Here is an 18,955-nt window from a genome sequence, read left to right as displayed (position 1 = left end):
TTGTCTCAATCTCTCACTCACAGAGTAAAGAAAGAAAGCAAAATAAAAATGCCGTTATTTGAACAAGAGCGCCACATAGCGTTACAAACCATGATGGAAAACAAAAGCCAGGCAATCTCTCTCTAGCCTTCCCAAACCTGGGCGAAGGAAAGAGATGGGCATTATTACATTGAATATGAAGTCTCCCCATTTCTGTGCTTGACAAAACAGAAAACAGTGTAGCCATTCAGTGTAAGGGAGAAAAACAAAGCACACCTTTTCTTAGTTCATTCTGCAGCCTGCACGTCAGCTAGCAAAACAAAAAAAATTGTTTTAGGTAAAGCAAAGTAGAAGTGAATTCCATCGCATTTGAGCTATTTGCACCGGTTAGTTTTCATTCAAAACATACGCGAGAAACATGATTTGTAGTTAAATCAAGAGCAGATGACCAGTATTTGGAGGCTGCACCTAACAATCAAAACAGTAAACTACTCATGACTGGGAATGTTTACCTGTCTAGAAGCACCCAAAGAGAAATATAGGGATGTTGATTTGTCATCACAAGTTTAATCTGAAAGTAAAACAGAACACTGAAACCTTCTTGATCTCTTCTTGTGAAGAAGTTTCCTTTACTTCAGCGGGACTCCTTTATGAAGCAAAACAATGGGAATTTTATTCTATACAACATTTTATCATTCAGAAAAACAAAAAAATATATATATACACGGCAGTCATCATTGTCTCTAGAACCAAACTGCCTGTCACTTATTTTCTTTCTGGTATCAAACAATTCCATAGAATTTTTTTTCTTCTTCAAAGGAGTACACCAGAAATTTTGACACATTGCTTCCTCTTACTAGTCATGCAGGAAGAGGGCAGGGGTGGTGGTGTGAACAAACATTGCACAAAATTAACAAGTCTTTCCATCAAATAAGTTACAATACTGCACATAAGGCCTCACATAAGAAACTATGCAATATTGCTAGCACTAGGAAGAAACAAGTTATCCAAAGACAAACTGACAATTTTGCCAACTTTAAAGATGTATTAGATGTGGAACAAGGATTTATTTTTTTTCTTCTTGAGGAAAACAAACTCTGCATTACAGGAAGAAACTATTTTAACATTGTTTCAATAAGAGGTTCTCCAGGAAGCACTTACATAGCTCTAATTTATAAAACAACATTTACAAAGAAGAGACAATCCATTTTGCTGCTAGGCAAGACTATTCTTTTCTAGTTTCTATTTGATAGTGTTTTCACCTTACTAAAAGAAAAAAACTTGTATTAAGGTATTCACATTCATGTTTTAAAAACCCTGTATTCCTTGTCACATGCAAATGAAGCAATACACAGCATAGCTATGGTATTACAGAAAGAATCTGGCATTAACTTTAATTTAAAAAGACATCAGTTCTGCCTAGTTTGAGAGATTTTCTTCTATAAACTCACAGTATATGAAACAGTCCCTCAAAACTTTAGCACTAGATGGGCCTGTGATTCCCAGGCTTTTGAGATCAGAGATCTCCAAAAAACCCACAAACCCACACAATTAGCCATATACGTCTTGCCCTTCAGCTTGGGTTTTGCCATATTTCTTCATAGTCCCCTTTTCTCAATCTGCCCATGACTTTTCCAGGTTCCAGGAGGAAGCAGGGGTGATTCAACTTACATTCACTTGCATTCTGCTGCTGACGAATGCTCTTATGGCTAAATCAGTTACCTGAACAGCCAAAAAGAAGATTACTGACTGCAAACTTATAGCTTTCTGAATACGACTTGTCCCTGCAACAGGTTGCATTGTGATTTAGGGAGGTGGAGGAAGAGACAGAAACAGACAGACAGCTTTAGTAAATGGAAGGCACTACTACCTGACCCACACGTACAAGTATGTTAGAGCTGGCCATCAGGTAGTAGAGAGATGTTGCTATAAAAGTCTATACCAAGCCAGGCCTCACTATTTATTATTCTATCCAATACTCCAACACCTTTATTCCCAGCTAGCTTAATAGCCCTAGGCTGAAGACTTATTTTTAAGCATTACAACTAAAAATCGATACTTTCCAGTTTCAAAAATTAAGAAGTGTGGAAGCAAACTGTTTACAGCTGCAAAAAACAAGTGCAAAGCACTGTACTGCATGGCATATTAAGGGTTCATATATTTAGAGAATTCTTTTGTTGACTAAAAAAAATGCCTTCCCATATTCTTATAAAGACAGTTCTGGCTCCTAGATATGCCAGCTCAAAGGACTCTCACTTAACAGAAGCTGCTTTTCCTGAAGCCAAACCAACTCCTAATCTAATTTTTGCTCAATATCGCAAATACAATTGCAACATTCCTGAGCAAATATTTTCACTTCCATTTAAGCATCAAGTGGCATAAATGCATGTTATCCACACAGAAAAGTAATTCAGAAGACAAGCAACCAAAGACAGCAAAACACAGAAATCCGTACACACAGATGGGTTCTTCCTGTTTGAGTTTTGGATAAGTACAACTAGTTTTAACGCACTTATATTGCGAACACATTTTCTCTTTATGGTTTAGAAGCACTGAGGGGGACAGGACAGAACAGTATTTGGAGCAAGGCAAATGATGGTTTCACTAGTGGACTGAAGTTCCCAAACCCATATGCTTGTGTAAATGTACTGCTCTTAGAGCAGAGAGAATATTTTTTGCATGTAACTGCAAAGATAGATAACAGCATTTAGCTCATGCATCACCCTGCATTTTTTACAGTTTTTCACTAAGGTTTGGGTTTGGTTGTTTCTTTTTTTTGAATACACAAAACTGTCATAAGCAGGAAGTTGTCACATCACAGGCCATTAGAACACAGTAAAGTGAACAGATATGATAAGATTCTGGATCACTCTTTCCAGTTTTCCCAATAATATTCACAAAAGGTTTAGGGAACTGACTATCAAAACAGCATTTTCAGCACATCTCAGTCTTCACCTATAAGCTTCAATCAAGTTAATTACTGCACTTAAAAGATAGAGACTTCATTCCTTACTCAGGCAAAGGCTCCCATTAAAAGTCCCATCAGAAGACAGCTTTTGCAGAACTGCAGCATCCTTCTATAGATTTGAATTCAAGTTCTCTGTAACACCGATCATGATGCACATGTGCTATTATTCTTCAATTACGTCTCTGGGGAGATGTTGAGGGAAAATTTGTAATAGAAAGCATTCCTTGCAAGTTCTTCAACTGCACAATATTTCATCACAAAAATTCTCAATGACTTATTTCATATTTGGTTGATTGCTGCCAGGAAGGCAATGAGGAATACTATATTTCCACAGACATAGATGGTTAACACAATCTGTTTAAACAGACGACCCTGCGAGAGAAGGGGGAGAAAAGCCACAGAATTGTCAGTCTTTTTATTGATTTAAATAAAGAATCATCCCATCTCATAGTAGTTACTTACAAAATTCTGACTTACCTCTGCTTCTGCAGATGTGAGTGACTGCAATATCTGTACTCTATCATCCTCTATCAGTTCAACTGTTAGTAGGAATGGGGAAAAAAAGTTAAGTCTGCTCTTAAGAGGAAGGGTGTTGGGTGTTTTTGTTTTTTTTTTTCATTTTTATACTGCAGAAGTCTTGATCCTGTGACTAAATAACCAAGTCTTACACAGTATCAAATTTGAAAAGCACTTGGAAGTCTCATTTGACATTTCGTGACCTGTACTATCATGCTCACAGCACAAATGGAAAACTATTCTGGAGCTGACCTACAAAAAGTAACTTCTGGACAATGAACATTGTGTCTCTTGCTAGAGTGAATCACCAAAACACTGAGTTTTGAGCTGAACAAAACATTCATTTGATCTAAAACCTTTTCATCTTAAGATAACTAGATTTCATTAAGAACTATTTTCCATTAGCCAACACAAGAACATTCGTTGTTCAAACATTTCAGGTTCATTTCTCTATTTCTAGGAAGTAATTACTGCAGTTAAATTTAAATTCACATCTTTTATAATCATCCCTTCTCCATGTGCCACCTTACACAGCCTCTTAACTAATCATGCTTCTTCAATTCTGCAGATGTCTCATCTCTGCCTTAGATACGAGTCATTTACATGTGCACAGTCACTTCCTCTCAGTGACACCAGCCATTGAAGCTAACAATTTCCAATGAAGTTACTACCAGTCTCTTCACTAGACATATTGGAGTCAGAATTTCACCTTCATTCCCCTGTTCAATCAAAATTGCAGGCATTTGTGCTCAAGTTTCTGACCATTTTGCTCATGCAAAAACAGCCATTCATATCAGCAATTCGTCACAATAAAATGCAGACTAAATCTGCATGAATTAACCTGGACTTTACCTACTCACCTGGGATCAAAATCATGGCAAATAGTGATAGATTCTTGGAAAATACGTGTTTCAGTCTGCCCCTATGAATTGTGGTTGGAAAAATAAGAGGCTACTATTTAAAATGGCACAAAAACAATTTTTCTAGAACACTTTAGTGTTGAAAACTGGTTTACTCCCATATTAGTTTGTACAAAAGATATGACACCATTATTCCAGAGTTATTACCTTTCAGCTTCCAAGTTAGAGGCCAAAAAACACCTGAAATTCATTCTGCTCTATTACTTTTTTTTCCCCTCACAGTCTTCAGCAAGCAAGGTAACAACAGGAGTTTTGTTGAGTTTGTACCTTTACGTACGAGACAGTAGCTGTGTATTTCCAGAAGAACATCAATACTGACATGCCAAGCTACAAAACCAATCATCGTATAGGTGTCCCATGGGTCTGGTAGGTCAAGTGCTGGTAGATCCATTCCCAAGAACATAGTCACCACTAGTCAGTAAAAACAAGATAAAAAGACACTGAGAGTGCTGTGTCAGGGTAATCAAAAAAATGCTTTCAACACCTTCAGCAATAGATTTCCCATGAACTGCCTATAACTGCTTGGGGAATGAGGTTAAATGCAGCTAAAAGCTTTTAATTTTTTGGCAGTGTGAGGGGGAAGGCAGGGAGGAAAGTAGAAGGCCAAGAAAGTGTTCATCTCGCTCAATATCCTATCACATCCCAGTCAGGCAAACACTAGCATTTGCAACTCTACCAACAAGAACGCAGTCACCACAACATTTGTGCTTAAGTTGCTTGTGGAAACTTATCACCATTAACAGAATTAAGCCCAGCTTCTGGTTCTGTAAGCGAGTTTCCCCTCCTCTATTAAATAACAATGAACTATGTTACTGTAAGAACACTATCCTCAAGTCTTCCTCATTATAGAGACCTTTCAAATTTGTCTGCAACTTCTTTAGTTTTACATAGTTACTTTTTCCTCCCTAAAGCTATACCTGATGGCTGCTTAAAACCTACACAGAAGATGGCCAGCAAGAAAAAAAATCTTCGGAGATGCCTGGACTGGATGTCCATACATATTTTAGATGAGCAGTAGCCCAGACAACAAACATAGGTCCTTTAAAGTGCTTAAAAGGGAGTTACAACTGTTACTCCTACTCACCAGCTAGTATTCTAGCTGTTGTACCAGTACTCCAGTGAAACCAGTTAAACAATTGCCTCCTACAAAACAATGAAAAGCATTTTATTGATCACTTAGTTTGGGGAAATAAAAAAAGAACATTCTTACCTACTTTAACAATATCTTTTCAATGTAAAAATATTTTTTAAAGAAACAGGCATACTTAATTACTGTGGCTGTAACTTAATGAGTTAGTTGTGAGTACCTTGGTGCATGACGAGATGGTCTGAAACCTGCCATAAGTGGTTGAAAGATTGTCAGAGCCATCACGGTACAGCCGAGATAAGGATGAAAACCTGCTTGCTAAACACAGGACACTTTTCTTTAATATCATATCTACTTAAAGATACAGAAAAAATAGCAAAAAGTTGAAAATTTTTATTCATGCTTGTATTAGTAAGTTACAATGGTGAAGCAGCACTGTGTTTAGACTGGCAGAAGCAACAGGCCACAGTAAGCTGCCCTGCGACTAGATGGAAATTGTTCTCCTTGGCAGCATGAGACACTGGTAAGTCTGCCCAAGGTTTGTCACACCTTTTTGCTGTATTTAGAAATTCTACCAGCTGAACAGCAGAGCTCAATATGCCTGTAGAAGCTATGCTCCAAGTTCTTCATCCTCAACCCTGTATCTTCACAAGAGGCCTATTTTGTAACTTCTCCCAGCACTGGTACTCTCACCTTATCTGTTCTAATCTTAACCCTAAAACATTTTATTAAATTTCCCTAGCTCATTCTTCTCCCACCTTTATTTCAGATACTCTCTAGACTTTCCAGTTTCTGATATCACCTTGCACCAAATATTATACAGGTGACAGCAACAGGTATACAATCTCTATCTAGCGTCCCAGATTAATCTTAGTCACTGCATACCATTACTTAAATCCAAGTTCATAACAACACTTATTCCCAGCAGGTTTACCATGTTAATAAGTCATAAGTCAGCTGTCCCATCCTCTCTTCCCTCCCAAATTCAAGTCCTCCAAGGAAATGGGAAGAAGATTGATTTAGTACAGAAAGAAACTGTGAGGAATGACTTTATTTGGGAGAAAGAGGAAGGAAGGAGAGTACTGGAGTTCTTCCAATTGTAGTTAAAGGAGGACACGTTCCTCCTCAGCATTGCTAGGATTTGAAGTCAGCCTATTTAAGGACAGCTTTCACAGCAATTTCCTCGGCTATAGTTGTAACATGTTAGTCACCACTGGACCTCCTTCTCATTTCTTTGGTCCAACATTTACATCTGAGTTAACAAACAAAACAAAAGCACACACTTACTTGGCTCCAACCTCCACGGTATATAAAAGGCAACACAAAAGAAATGCTTGTAATCGTGACCGTGGTCAACATAAGCAATCGATGCACCTAGAAAAAGTTAAGTTTGCCTTTAGAACCTCTACAGCTTTCTTAATACACCATTAAAATACATTTAACAGATCTATAGTTAAAGATGTTCTTAGTGTCCTCTTTAGGCTTTGTTTTTACTACTAAAGTAGGTGTACTTCTGATTTGTAATTGTTCCATATTATAAGATTACAGAAAGATAAAAATCCCACCAAGTTTAATCTCCTATTCCTTGGATCTAGTAGGTTAATAGTTCTGCTTACAATAAAGCTAGAAAACACAGCTAGAGATATGGGGAGATTTTACCCACCTGAAACCACATCTCCTTTCCAAACAGGAATGAATGAGACCAGACAGGTTTGAAGAATCGTGCAACAATAACACCAATACTAACTGTGGTAATCCAAGCAATAAACATTAACACTCCTGAAAATTGAAAAAATACTAACTGTGGTAATCCAAGCAATAAACATTAACACTCCTGAAAATTGAAAAAAACGCAAGTTAAACATAAGTAATTAAGTTGCATAGGAATACAGCTTCAAAGACCGTGTAGTAGTTTAGTCCACACACATACGGTCAGAATTTACCGGTGACGAGTTTTTTATTACCTGGTTCAGACTACAGCTTTACAGCATTTATCTTCCTAGAGGGCAGAAACAGCCATATAAAAGATAATCACACTATGCCCACACAGCACAACAGAGCAGCTCTGGCTACTATGCATTTCATATGTGCCAGTACAGTCAGTACACACTGGTGAGAGATGCAGTTCTGTCACCAACTTAGACGTCAGAGGATGAAAGGTGACATTTCTTACAATTTGTTTGACAAAGAATGAGTGATAGTTCTGTCATAGGCCTGCTTTGAAATCCAGTGTCATAAGAGAAAAAATTCTCATTAATTTTAATGGCTCTGGGCTGTCAGTTGAGGGGGTTCTCATTTCAAATACAATTAAACCAATAATGCAACTAGAATAAATTAAATCAGAGAGAAAGATGTAAACAGAAACAAGTCCTAATTATAAATTTAAGGGAGAAGGCAAATGTGGGTTCATTTTCTGGAGCAAAAAGAATCTTGTAACATTGTTCTTGAAATGAAAAATTAGTAATAACTTTACTCTTGTCTTCACAGTTTCAAATCTTGCTAGCCAACAGTATATATAATGAGTGCCAGAAAGATAAGAGGAAATACCTACTCTGCAATAATGAAGAAAACTTAACTCTCCGGTCTCAGCAAGCCTAGAACCAGAAGACAAAACTAGAAGTTGCAGCTTACCATGAGCCTTGATAAGTCGTGGGGAGCGGGAACCTCCAATATCTTGAGGAAGGCCTGTGACATTGTATATTCCATTGGTGATCAGCGGCTGACGACGATGTTTGTGTATTCGTCCACCTATGCAGTGACATAAAGTGGTTTATTTATGGCTGATGAAAGCCACTGCACTTGTAAGTGTGCCCACCCCTTATTTATGAATGCAAGCCCTGTTGTGATCACTGAGCATAATCATACAAACTGAATTTCTGACACACAATATGGTAAGAACCCAGGATGTCATCTATGCTGTCTTGCATACTTAATGTACAAGAACCAACTCACCCTTCTACAGAAATTAGCTTTCTCCATTACACACACAAGACATGAAGAATAATTCCCTTTGACACTAGTCTCCATTTCAAAAAGATGGAGCCAGCTCTGAAGAAGCTAACAGTTCCTAGCATCAAGTGGGCATACAACACACATATGAGCAAGTTTACTATAACTTCCAAAAATCAAACCCAGGATCCAGAGAGACAGTAAGAATAACTGGACTAAGTGCCTCAAACTTGGAAACCTTAGTTCAGATACTAGTTCTTAGCTAAGCCATATCTTACATAAGGATTACTAACTCATTTAGAGCTCTTCAAAGAAAAGCAACCATATGCAAGTCACTTACCTTCACTAGCTTCCCCATCTGCCAGGAAGATGTAGTAACTGGCATCCAGATTAAATCTCCCTTTATAAGTAGGAAGACGAATACTCCTTCTAAAAGAACACTGAAGAGCACCGTCCACAAGCCTCCATGACACATCTTCAAGGGCATTCTGTGAAACAGGAGATATTTAATACCCAGTCTTTCTCAACTGGCAGAATAATTGGCTTAAAAGTAACCCTGCAAAAGGCAAGAGTGTCACTGATGCACAAAGAATGGCAACAATTGGGGGTGGGGCAGTGTGGGGAATAAAGATCTCTTGCTTACGAACTTAGAAGGTATGTCAGTAAGTCAACACACCAACATAAGGGCTAGATCTATTACCACCAATTTTTCCAGCTTATAACAACAATCTCCCCTTTCCTTTCAACCTTTAACCCAAGATATATCAACTACAACTGCAGCGCTAGCAAAGGGACAGAATAATAATGGGCACAAAATTCCTCAATAGAGTAAGCTCCCACAACATGACTTATTAGAAATTAAATTTAGACTTCTAAAGGTAACATTTACTATGAAGTAAGAGCCCAACCAATCTCACCTTAAAGAAGTAGGAAACCACCTTACTATTTACAACTGCTGTGCAAAATAAAAGCACAAAGCAGCAGCATACCATTCATTACTTCAAACCCACGTTTGTGGAAGTGTTTTAGCTGTTTTCAAATGTACCTCTGAATCCAAAACAGGAGGACTTCGCCCCTTCAGATAGGCAGTGCTTACGTGAACGTGGTGGTCCTCATTAATGCACAGATATGCATCATCACCACCCTGAAGAATTTAAGAGATAAAGGTATTTATAGCCCAATAAAAACCACTACTGGCAGTATCCAAAAGCTCTTTGATTTAATATATGCAACAAGACCTGAGACAGATAGTTGTCAAGCTATTATTTCCCAGCTTTCAAACACTTCATTATTACAGAGGAACCACATTAAGTCAAACAGATGACACATAGTAAGGCACATGATGATTTATGCTTCCCCCCGCCCCCTTCCCCTGCGGTAACAACCATATTATCAGAAGTTTCTTTAACTATTTAGAATTTACTAAATTAACCAGAGAAGACAAAGATGGATGCTGATGTTATTTAAAAAAACCTCTTTAGTTAAAAGTTGGTTTTCCTCGTAGCCGTAAAGACAAAGTAGTGTTAAGAAGCAAGTGTTCTTGCACTAGGGACATGAATGTAAACAGTGTCTCCTTTGTGCAACAGTCAGTTTACAGATTATGTGTTTGTCAACAGCATCATTCCTTCACTTCAACACCAATTAGAAAAAAAGATCTCTAAGCACTTTTTAGGATTGAATGGAGTCACTCCTATACAATGATAAAATGCAAATGGTTTTCAGAAAGCATAGCAACTCAGCTTCTGACTGGTCAGGATTTTTGGCTAGATAAAAAAGACAGATTGATCTAACGAGGAATTCCAGTCAGCTACGGCGCAGACAGGTTGGACTCTGCTAAGACAGATATCCACAGGGAAATTCTACTGCAAATAGTCAGTAAGCTAGAAGTCAATGAGCTAAAACTGAATATCCACCTATAAAAAGCAACGTGTGCTTCAGCGCTACAGAGGAGAAGTTACTTTGTGTGACGTCTAACAGCATTTCAGTTTTCCATATGCATGTATTCCTAGAGTACCATTCAAACTTTACTAAGATCACAAAAGCAACGAAAGAACTAGAACAGGACACTCACCATCCACTGGTCATGGGACAATGCAAATGCTAAATATCCTTCACTTGGACCACTCATTTCAATAAATACTGAACTCTTCTCTGGTTGGAAGGACAGAAAAAAACAGGAAGCACTCTCAGGATCACAGTTTGAAGGGTTCCTAATGCAGAACTTCGTACTTCCACAACCTGATGCATTAAACTAGACAATTAAGCAAACAAACAAGTCATAAGCAATGAGTTTCCCTCTTCTTCCTCCCTTTCTACCCCTTTCTAGAAGAAAGGACACAAAGAACAGGAAAGAAACATCATCTGTGTCTACATACCCACCTCTTAACCGATCCCTACAATTACCCCAGGACTAGTAGGTACAATGGTGGCAAGTTCCAAGCTGTACTTTTACACAAGTTGAATTTTCACTTTAAAGACATTATAATAGAAAAACTTTGAAAAGAAAGTAAAAACTTTAGAGAAACTTCCTGTGGTTTTATTTTTAGACAGGTAATATCAGCTGTAGGATGAGGGAGAAAAGAAAGGAAGACCAGCTTTTTGTTTCCTTTTTAAAGCAGCAACTCCACTGATACACTATGAGAAAACACATGGATTAGAAGTCACACTTATTCTGGATCAAATAATGATGCTTGCTCAATCCATTCAAGAATCAGTAATGGAAGCCAGTAACACATATGAACTCATAGAATGAAGTTTCTGAGCTTGCAGTTACTAAACGGGAAGTCAAGACCAGAACAAGTCTTTTCCCCTCTCTCTTCCCAGGTACGTGTAATATTTTCTGACCATGAAGTTCTAAACGTTCTATCGTCTTTTTGACCTGTGTGCACTGCATTTAACCCACACAAGTTCAGGCAACTCAACCAACACGACAGGGTAGCTGTCTGTGTTCTTGGTCTCCAATATACAAGTTACTCACCCTTTCTGTCAATAGGCTGTATCAATGTGATTTCATTAAATTTTATTGATCACAAGTATTAAAGATAGCATGATTTAGGCTTATAATTACTCACTGGTTTTGATAAGTAGGAAACCGGGTGTGAAGTTGATACAACCTCTGATGTTGCATGCAAGGGTGATGTTGGGGATGGTACATTAGGCTGAGAAACAATGGGACCAGGAATCTTCACCCAGAAAGTCTTGTATTTCTTCACAACTGTAGCTCTTAAAAAAACATCACACACAGAGAGTCATTACTGATACATCAACAGCTAAATCGATACTTAAAAAAAAAAAAAAGAAAGAAAGAAAAAGGAAAACCTTCTATAGTTTGTTCAAGTTATTTGAAAAACACCCATCTTTACACAGAGCTCTACCGCTTTAGGGATTAAAGTGGGAAAATATCTGGAATTTTAGTGGAAATTTGATTTTAAAACATACTACTGCATGATCTACTGGATATAAGAAACTTTCATGACTGTGGCACAGATGACAGCCTCAGAGAAGAGTTGCATAGATTTCATCCATTAGTTCCCAAAAAGCTAACAGTATAACAAGAGGGTATACACACCATTTTGTTACATACAAGCATAGAAAAAGATTCTTAACACTGTATATTACAGGCATGAGAAGTGAGCAGTTAACCAGAAATACTAAAGAAATCAATCTCAAAATCCCCTTCTACTCTCTCCCCCCAACCCCCCCCCCCAAAAAAAAAAAAACACCACCACATCTCCAAGCTTTCCCTAAAGAACAAGTGCCTGCGTTAACATAGGCTCTACAGCTAGCAAGAGGTGTCAACTTTTCTCGCCATTAGTCCAAGGATACTTTTCAGTTGCTGGCCAATATTTGACACACAGAATGGTATAGGTTTACCTTACTTGCACTTTAATAAACTAGAACTAATATTAGGTTTACTTACAGAAACTGTACACGTTTTGGTGCATCTCCAGGAGCAATCCAATAAACTTTTATGTATTTCTTTTTTGCTTTACTTGTGTGACTGACAGCTGAATTCTGAAAACACACACGTATCAAGAGTTACACAGTGGATACACATCAAGGAGATTTCAGCTAACAATCACATGCTGCAGCTAAATCCTAAACAGACACCGCACTGTTACACTGTGCAGACCTAGTCCAACTGGCTTTTCCCCAATCAGTCACATTCAACAGATGAAGTCTATCACTGAAACTTACACATACAAACAAACTTTAAGGCTAAAAGGAACAACTAGAGGTCTTTCAATCCAGAAGACTCCAGTGATGAGACAGAGGTTCCTGCAGCGTTAATGCAGAAATGGTGTGATAATGCTCCATTTTTTGGATAGTAAGAGCATGAAGGGACAGTGCAATGACTGTACAGAGAGAACAGAACTAGTATTCCAGAGGACAAAACCCAAAAGCAGTCTTGGGGTCAGAGAGTTATTTACACAAGATAAACAGATCAGACAGAGCACTGAACTAAGTCCTCAGAGCACAGAGAGCACAGCCCAGACATCCCCATGGCTTTGCAGCACTGATGAATGCATTAATTGGACATCACTGGGAGGCAGGTGGTAGAAGTGGAGAGAAGAAAAAAAAAAAAAAAAACAACTTTGTCCACACCAGCTCAGAATGTTCAAGCAGGTTACTGCAGCACTAGTCAGAGTTCACTTCTCTTGCACATGAGGCAGAATCAATTTATCCAAAACAGATATTGAAGACTGTAATCTAACCTGTTACTAAGTCTCCATTAACGGTAACCAACAGAGCAATCCTAAAGACAATATCTTATTGTAGTGTTTGTTTTCCACAATAAGTAATCTAAACTTTCCTTGCTGTAAGATGTTTTCTCTGTCCTTAGCAAGCATAAAAAATAATGGGTAACTCCTCTTCAAAACAAATTGAGGATGCCCTCCTCTTTTTAATATTAAGTACAATAACCAGGAATACACTATATTCATTGTGCAAATCATGTAAAAAAATCATGTTACAAATCCTGCAGCAGTCAATAGCCTTCTACTAAGAGCATAGTTTAAATGGCTTATAAGAATAGTCTGAAAGAGTTGCAGTGAGCACAATGCCTCTATACTGCAAGTTAGACCAATTTCCTGAGACACTTACTGAGCTCAAAGAAGATTGCTTAACTTGGCTCTGTCCTATTACAGATGCAGTCTAGTACAAACAACTCGGTACCTGATGTCCCATTTTAAGACACCAGACTATACCTTGGTACGGCCACATGTCAGCAGCTGAGAAAGTCTCCGGTCAACTAACATGAAAGAACCAACTGCAGGGCCATCCAGGTGTTCTGCATCCCGGGCTTGTATGAAAAATCCTTCAAAATCTGGTCCAAACAGATGAACTGAAGCAAGAAGGAAAATAAAAGGAAGTTGGAATATTCTCCAAAGGAAGAAGGAAATATTTTTACAGTGACCACCAGAAGCTCATTTTACAAGTACTGAATGACTGCTAAAGGGATCACCTGAACAAGATTCAGCTGCTCAGATAGATCTAGTACAGCTAACAGAGTAAAGACATGCTACAACACAAAGAAACAAATTAAAGTCTTCAGCTTTAACTGACACGATACCTTCTATGTTGTCCCCTGGTTTAAACTCAGTCCCATTCACTGTAATGGTGTGCTCAGGTGACAGTTGTGGAGAGCTACCATGACAGGGTATCATGCTAGTGCAGGCTTCTTTTACTTTTCCACTGGGATAGCCATCCACAGACGCATAGAAGCAAATAAATATCCAAACAGCAAAAGCAAGGCCAGGCAGCTCCATCTATATAAAGTAAGAGTTACAGGCAATTAAATATAATAAACATTTACATTACGGGTCACCACTCATCTTTAGAAGAGTCAGCTGAATACCAAAATTTAAAAACACGTTTAAAACAAAAGCACGCATGAGAACGCACCATTCTCAGCTGCAGAAGCCAAAAGTAATGACTGCTTCTGACAACTGCCAGGCTTTGCAAGAATGGTCACAGATACCATGTTTCAGCCATCAAGACTATAGGTAGCAGATGGATCCTTCATTCCACTGGATGTATTATTTCTCTCTTTGAATTTTGACATCACTTTTTCACTTTTTAAATTTCTTTTGCCTACGCCTCTCCTGCTCTCTCAAAAAAAAAAAAAAAGGCAAATCCCTTAAACATCTGCACAGGAGAGATGGATCCTAAAACATTAAAACATGTTTTCATTGATTTATAAATGTCCACAGTACTAAGGAACTATACAGCTAGTATCAAGCCCACTCTTTATTAATCATAGCTCTAAGTTGTGCATCATTACAGACTGACTTTTGTTTCCACAACTCGTTACCTGGGAATTATTTGTCATATGTGAAGAAATAGACACAAGTTCTTCTTTCTGCAGGGAAACTAAACGTCAGAAATAGATTTCATACATGCAAAAGAGTGGGAATTTGATATTAAGATTTAGACAAAGAAATATGTATGTTTGTTGCAGACAAGCACAAGACTTTTCCTTTGAACTGTTCCTTTTGGGTATTGGACCGCCAGACAATTAGTCAAACAACATCACTGCTTGTCACACTCTTTTTAAGGGAACAGCAAAAATGAAAAACATGTGGGGTAGTAGGACTAAAGAGCCTAAAACTGTTATATGAACCCCTAATCCCAGCATTCATCATATTATGTTTTGCTCTGTCACAATACTGTTTTCAAAACAGCTGTGGTAATTGTTTCGTTATTCTGCAGCATGCAGGATTTGCAGTTGTATCATTGTTTACAGAAAGCCTTAGCCAACAAGAAAAAGTGTTTGTATGTCCAACAGGCCAGGAGAACAGAGATAAACTTCCTTTCAATCCTTAGACACAAGAACTGGGTTATCAGCTCTAGAGGAACATATACCAGGCAAGCTGGTCTGCCTTCTGGAAGAGCCATGCCCGTTTTGCACGAAGTGATAAGAAGTATCAGGTTCTGAAGTTCCCTGACAGCACGCATGGACATAAAGATAAGAAAGGCACAGAGCCATTTCAGACTGAACTCTGATACCTAAAAAGCCATCAAACGAAGACAAGGCATGCCATTTGTCTTACGCACTCTCTAAGAGTCATCAATATTAACTTTTCCAAAGTTCTCATACATTCAGTACTAAAAATCCACAATATCCAGGATGATGTCAGATTTGTACTTCAACATAAGAGCTCCTCGGCAACTTTACACCAGTAAACAGAAGATAATCAGAGGGGTGGGGGTGTTGAACAGTTACACTTCAGGAACTAGAAAAAAAACAACACTCAACTCCTTGCAAATATTCAAGATAACATTAAGATAGTATCTTTAACTTCTAGTTAAAGTAAGCCTTTCCTTCGAGTTCCAACACTTGTCCAAACTGTCACAAATCTAAACATGATTTTATTCATAAGTTAAGGAAGCCTACAGAAAGCTAAAAAATACGGTTCAGTACAACGGTGGCATTAAAGCAGCTTTTATATGTACCAGTGAAATCTTCAAAATAAATTGCTGCCAGAAGAGATAAGGCTGCATACCGCAGAGACAAGAAAAAGAGTTGGTTAGTACTCTAGTTTAAGTAGCAGAGGATGTGGTAGGGATTTAAAACGAAACAAGAAATATTCTTTGGCAGACTCAACCAACTCAAAAGCTGACAGAAGAGAAAGAAGAAGCAGCAGAGATAAAAAGAATGAAAAAGGCCAAAACCTGAAAGAAGTTTTGTACTGAAGAGCAATTTTTTTTAAAACATTTTTTTATTTTTAAACAGGGTTAACTGTAGAAGAGCAGTCTTCTCTGTTGAACGTCCATAAAGAGGGCTAGATCCTATAAAGAATAGTAATTTCCATATTAAAATTCAGCCTTCCTCAAACAACACTTACTCAGTCACCTTGAGAAGTCCCTTTCCTCATTTAATCTGAAAATACATTGTTGCATTCTACGTTCTCCATTTACACAGTAAAAGAGGCAGAAGGAAGATAGGAAGCACTCTTAGAAATCATTCTGTGGTTAAAGATTCATTTTGTATTTTCAGGAAAATATCTCCTAAAGTGTTATTGTAGACAAAAAAAGTACAGTAGGCAAACATTCTAAAGAAGTCAAACTTTAAGAAATTATTCCTTAACTTCAGATTAAAGAACTCTGGACTTCAACTCAAATACCAGAGTAAAACCCTTTGTATAACACAGTAGAACTTCGTATTTTTAAAATGTAGTTTGGAATAGCTCAAGATAGAGGTTTACAATCACTCATCTGCTGCCCCTAATTCATCTAGGATCTCGCTGTGCCTCCCTACCCCCTATTGCAACATGCACACACCCCCTCAGCCTTCAGTCAAGACATGTTCAAAAGAAGCCTCCTACCAACCAAAACGAGCAAGACAAACATGGACACAAAATCTGAATATACAGGAAGGAAAAGGGGAAATCCAAGCGATGCCCAGAACTTCCTTGTATAAGCAGGTTAAGATGTCTCCTTTAGCTCTAAAAAAGTACCTGTTAGAAGAGTACAAAACAGTACATCATGCCCTCGTGAATGACACTCTGGCCAAGAGAAGCAAAGAGAGAGTTAGTCTGGAAAGCTGAGGACATACCATTGGTACTTCAAAAATTGTTCAATTTTAAAGAAAAAAAAAAAAAAAAAGCACCTAAGGAAGATACCTAGATACAGCAATAACCAATTCTGAGAAGGGACAAGAAAAAAGTATCTTTATACTCAGACTGAAGATCGATAAGCAATTATATCCATCCTCAGCCACACATTTGCACGACAGATCATCTGCTTTGCTAAACAAAAAAAAACCCTAACCAAAGAACAACAAAAGTCAGCCACCATCAGGTTGACTCTGACATAAGAGTCACTCCGATATAAACCAGATACCTCTTCTTCTAAAAGATTACATGGTTTCCTCTTTTCTCTGATTAGAATTCTATAGCCATAGTAGTGTTATTTCCCTCCAAGTGATGTTGTATAAAAATGCAGTCATTCCTGACATTTAGCATGTCATATATACCACAATGCAGAACAGTTATTTAGAATTAGAGTTAGCTTTAGAAGTTTAATTAATCACACACAGATAAGGGAATCAAAGTCTGTAGTAAGCGAATATACAATAAACTGCAGAATATGTGACTTTTTTCTGACACTCCCCTTTGCAGGAAAAACAGAGGAAGACATCTAAACCTTACAACTACATACCCTGAACAGAAAGCATTAGCATTAATGTCATGGAAAGGATTTGTTACAGAGATGTTAGGCTCAGGAAAGCTCAAGTGTGATACATGAATCACACTTAACATCACCACCAAAGAATAAATGCCTTTTAAAGAATAAAGTAAAAATAATAACAGTTTTCCACCTATGTCAAGAAGGATCTGAGAGATCAAAGCTATCACATCTTACAGAACTGTTACTTGCTGTGTTATTCTACTTCTCCCAGCAACATAGCTGAATTAAAAAAAAACACAGTTAATTTGTGTTCTAATAAAGATGAATCAGCAGATGTCTGCAAGATCATCTTATCTAGAAAAGATCAACATAACACAGCATCAAAACCTTAAGTCACCAAGTATTGCCACTAAAGCTAGATTCAAAATTGAAACCTGTTAACTCAAGTTTTGAGGTTGGAACAGCCTGTTATTACCTATAGCATTTGAAAATACTCTCAGTTCCCATTATAGCTTATTATAAATTGTAGATTTTTCCTTCTTGACAGATTTTGGCCAAAGCTGCTTAAGACCACTTGAAAGCATAGTGGCTTATTTGTAACCCTTTGAAATACAACTACTCATTGGTGACAGCTTACAAATTAGCAGACAGTCACGTTCCCTGTAGTGAAGAGGAATAGGAATAATTGACTTCAGGACTGAAGCATAATTATGTTAAAAAACAAAGGTTAATTCTTGCAGCGTTTTTCAACTGGCAATTCTCCAGTGTTTTTATTAACTTACTATCTTTTGAACAGCTCAGAAGAACCACAGGCAGTTTAAGGATTTCTGCACTATCCAGTGATTTGTTTTCCAAGATAAATGCATTACTCCAAAATGCTTGTGTTTAATCAAGGGCTTGAGAGTACATATAATCTCCTTCCTCTATCCTGTCTGCATACCAGCAGCACACCATGCTGTAGCATGCATCAGTAAACGCCCCAGTCAAGGTTACAAGGATGCGCTGCAGAGCATATTAGCTCCTTAGGCAGGACGTGATCACATGGCATTGATTGCTTATTTTACTTAGTCTTGTACTATGTATAGGCTTTTCAATATGTTATATATGACCAAAGACAGTATAAGATCCAGGAGTCCTTTCTCTACAAACAGATTAGATACTAGCGCATACCACATCATTACAGTATAAGACAGTTATTCAAACCACTATGTTTTATACCTTTATTTAGAATGGAAAGAAATACTTCATTAGTTTCAAGCATGACTGAAAAAAAAAAATATTTATTATTCCCTTTTTCACTCTCCCTACTTATATCTTCAGTACAGTACATAACTCGCACTCCCTGGCAGGAAAGAAAGCTTCAGAACAAGTTTATTCAAAGAAACATCATCATTGCTTGCAATT

The 18,955-nt window shown here is 37.8% G+C and overlaps 1 protein-coding gene across 1 annotated transcript; it reads right to left on the bottom strand.

The window, feature by feature from the left end:
- Positions 1 to 546: 546 nt before the first annotated feature.
- Positions 547 to 15,316, bottom strand: FRRS1 (ferric chelate reductase 1; the record flags this gene model as incomplete). The annotated part of the gene is made up of 16 exons (XM_082484049.1): positions 547 to 3,319; positions 3,425 to 3,486; positions 4,651 to 4,794; positions 5,468 to 5,526; positions 5,691 to 5,788; positions 6,758 to 6,844; positions 7,134 to 7,249; positions 8,102 to 8,218; positions 8,760 to 8,907; positions 9,465 to 9,563; positions 10,491 to 10,670; positions 11,491 to 11,641; positions 12,339 to 12,433; positions 13,627 to 13,763; positions 13,992 to 14,187; positions 15,284 to 15,316. The coding sequence occupies 16 exons, from the start codon at positions 15,314 to 15,316 to the stop codon at positions 3,227 to 3,229; spliced, it is 1,815 nt and encodes a 604-aa protein (XP_082340175.1). The 3' UTR covers positions 547 to 3,226.
- Positions 15,317 to 18,955: the final 3,639 nt, after the last annotated feature.

This window comes from Vanellus vanellus (assembly GCF_965231255.1).
Source record: "Vanellus vanellus genome assembly, chromosome: 5".
NCBI classification, from domain to species: Eukaryota; Metazoa; Chordata; class Aves; order Charadriiformes; family Charadriidae; genus Vanellus; species Vanellus vanellus.
Note: the sequence above shows the minus strand (reverse complement) of the source record. Positions and strands in the feature narration are given on the sequence as shown.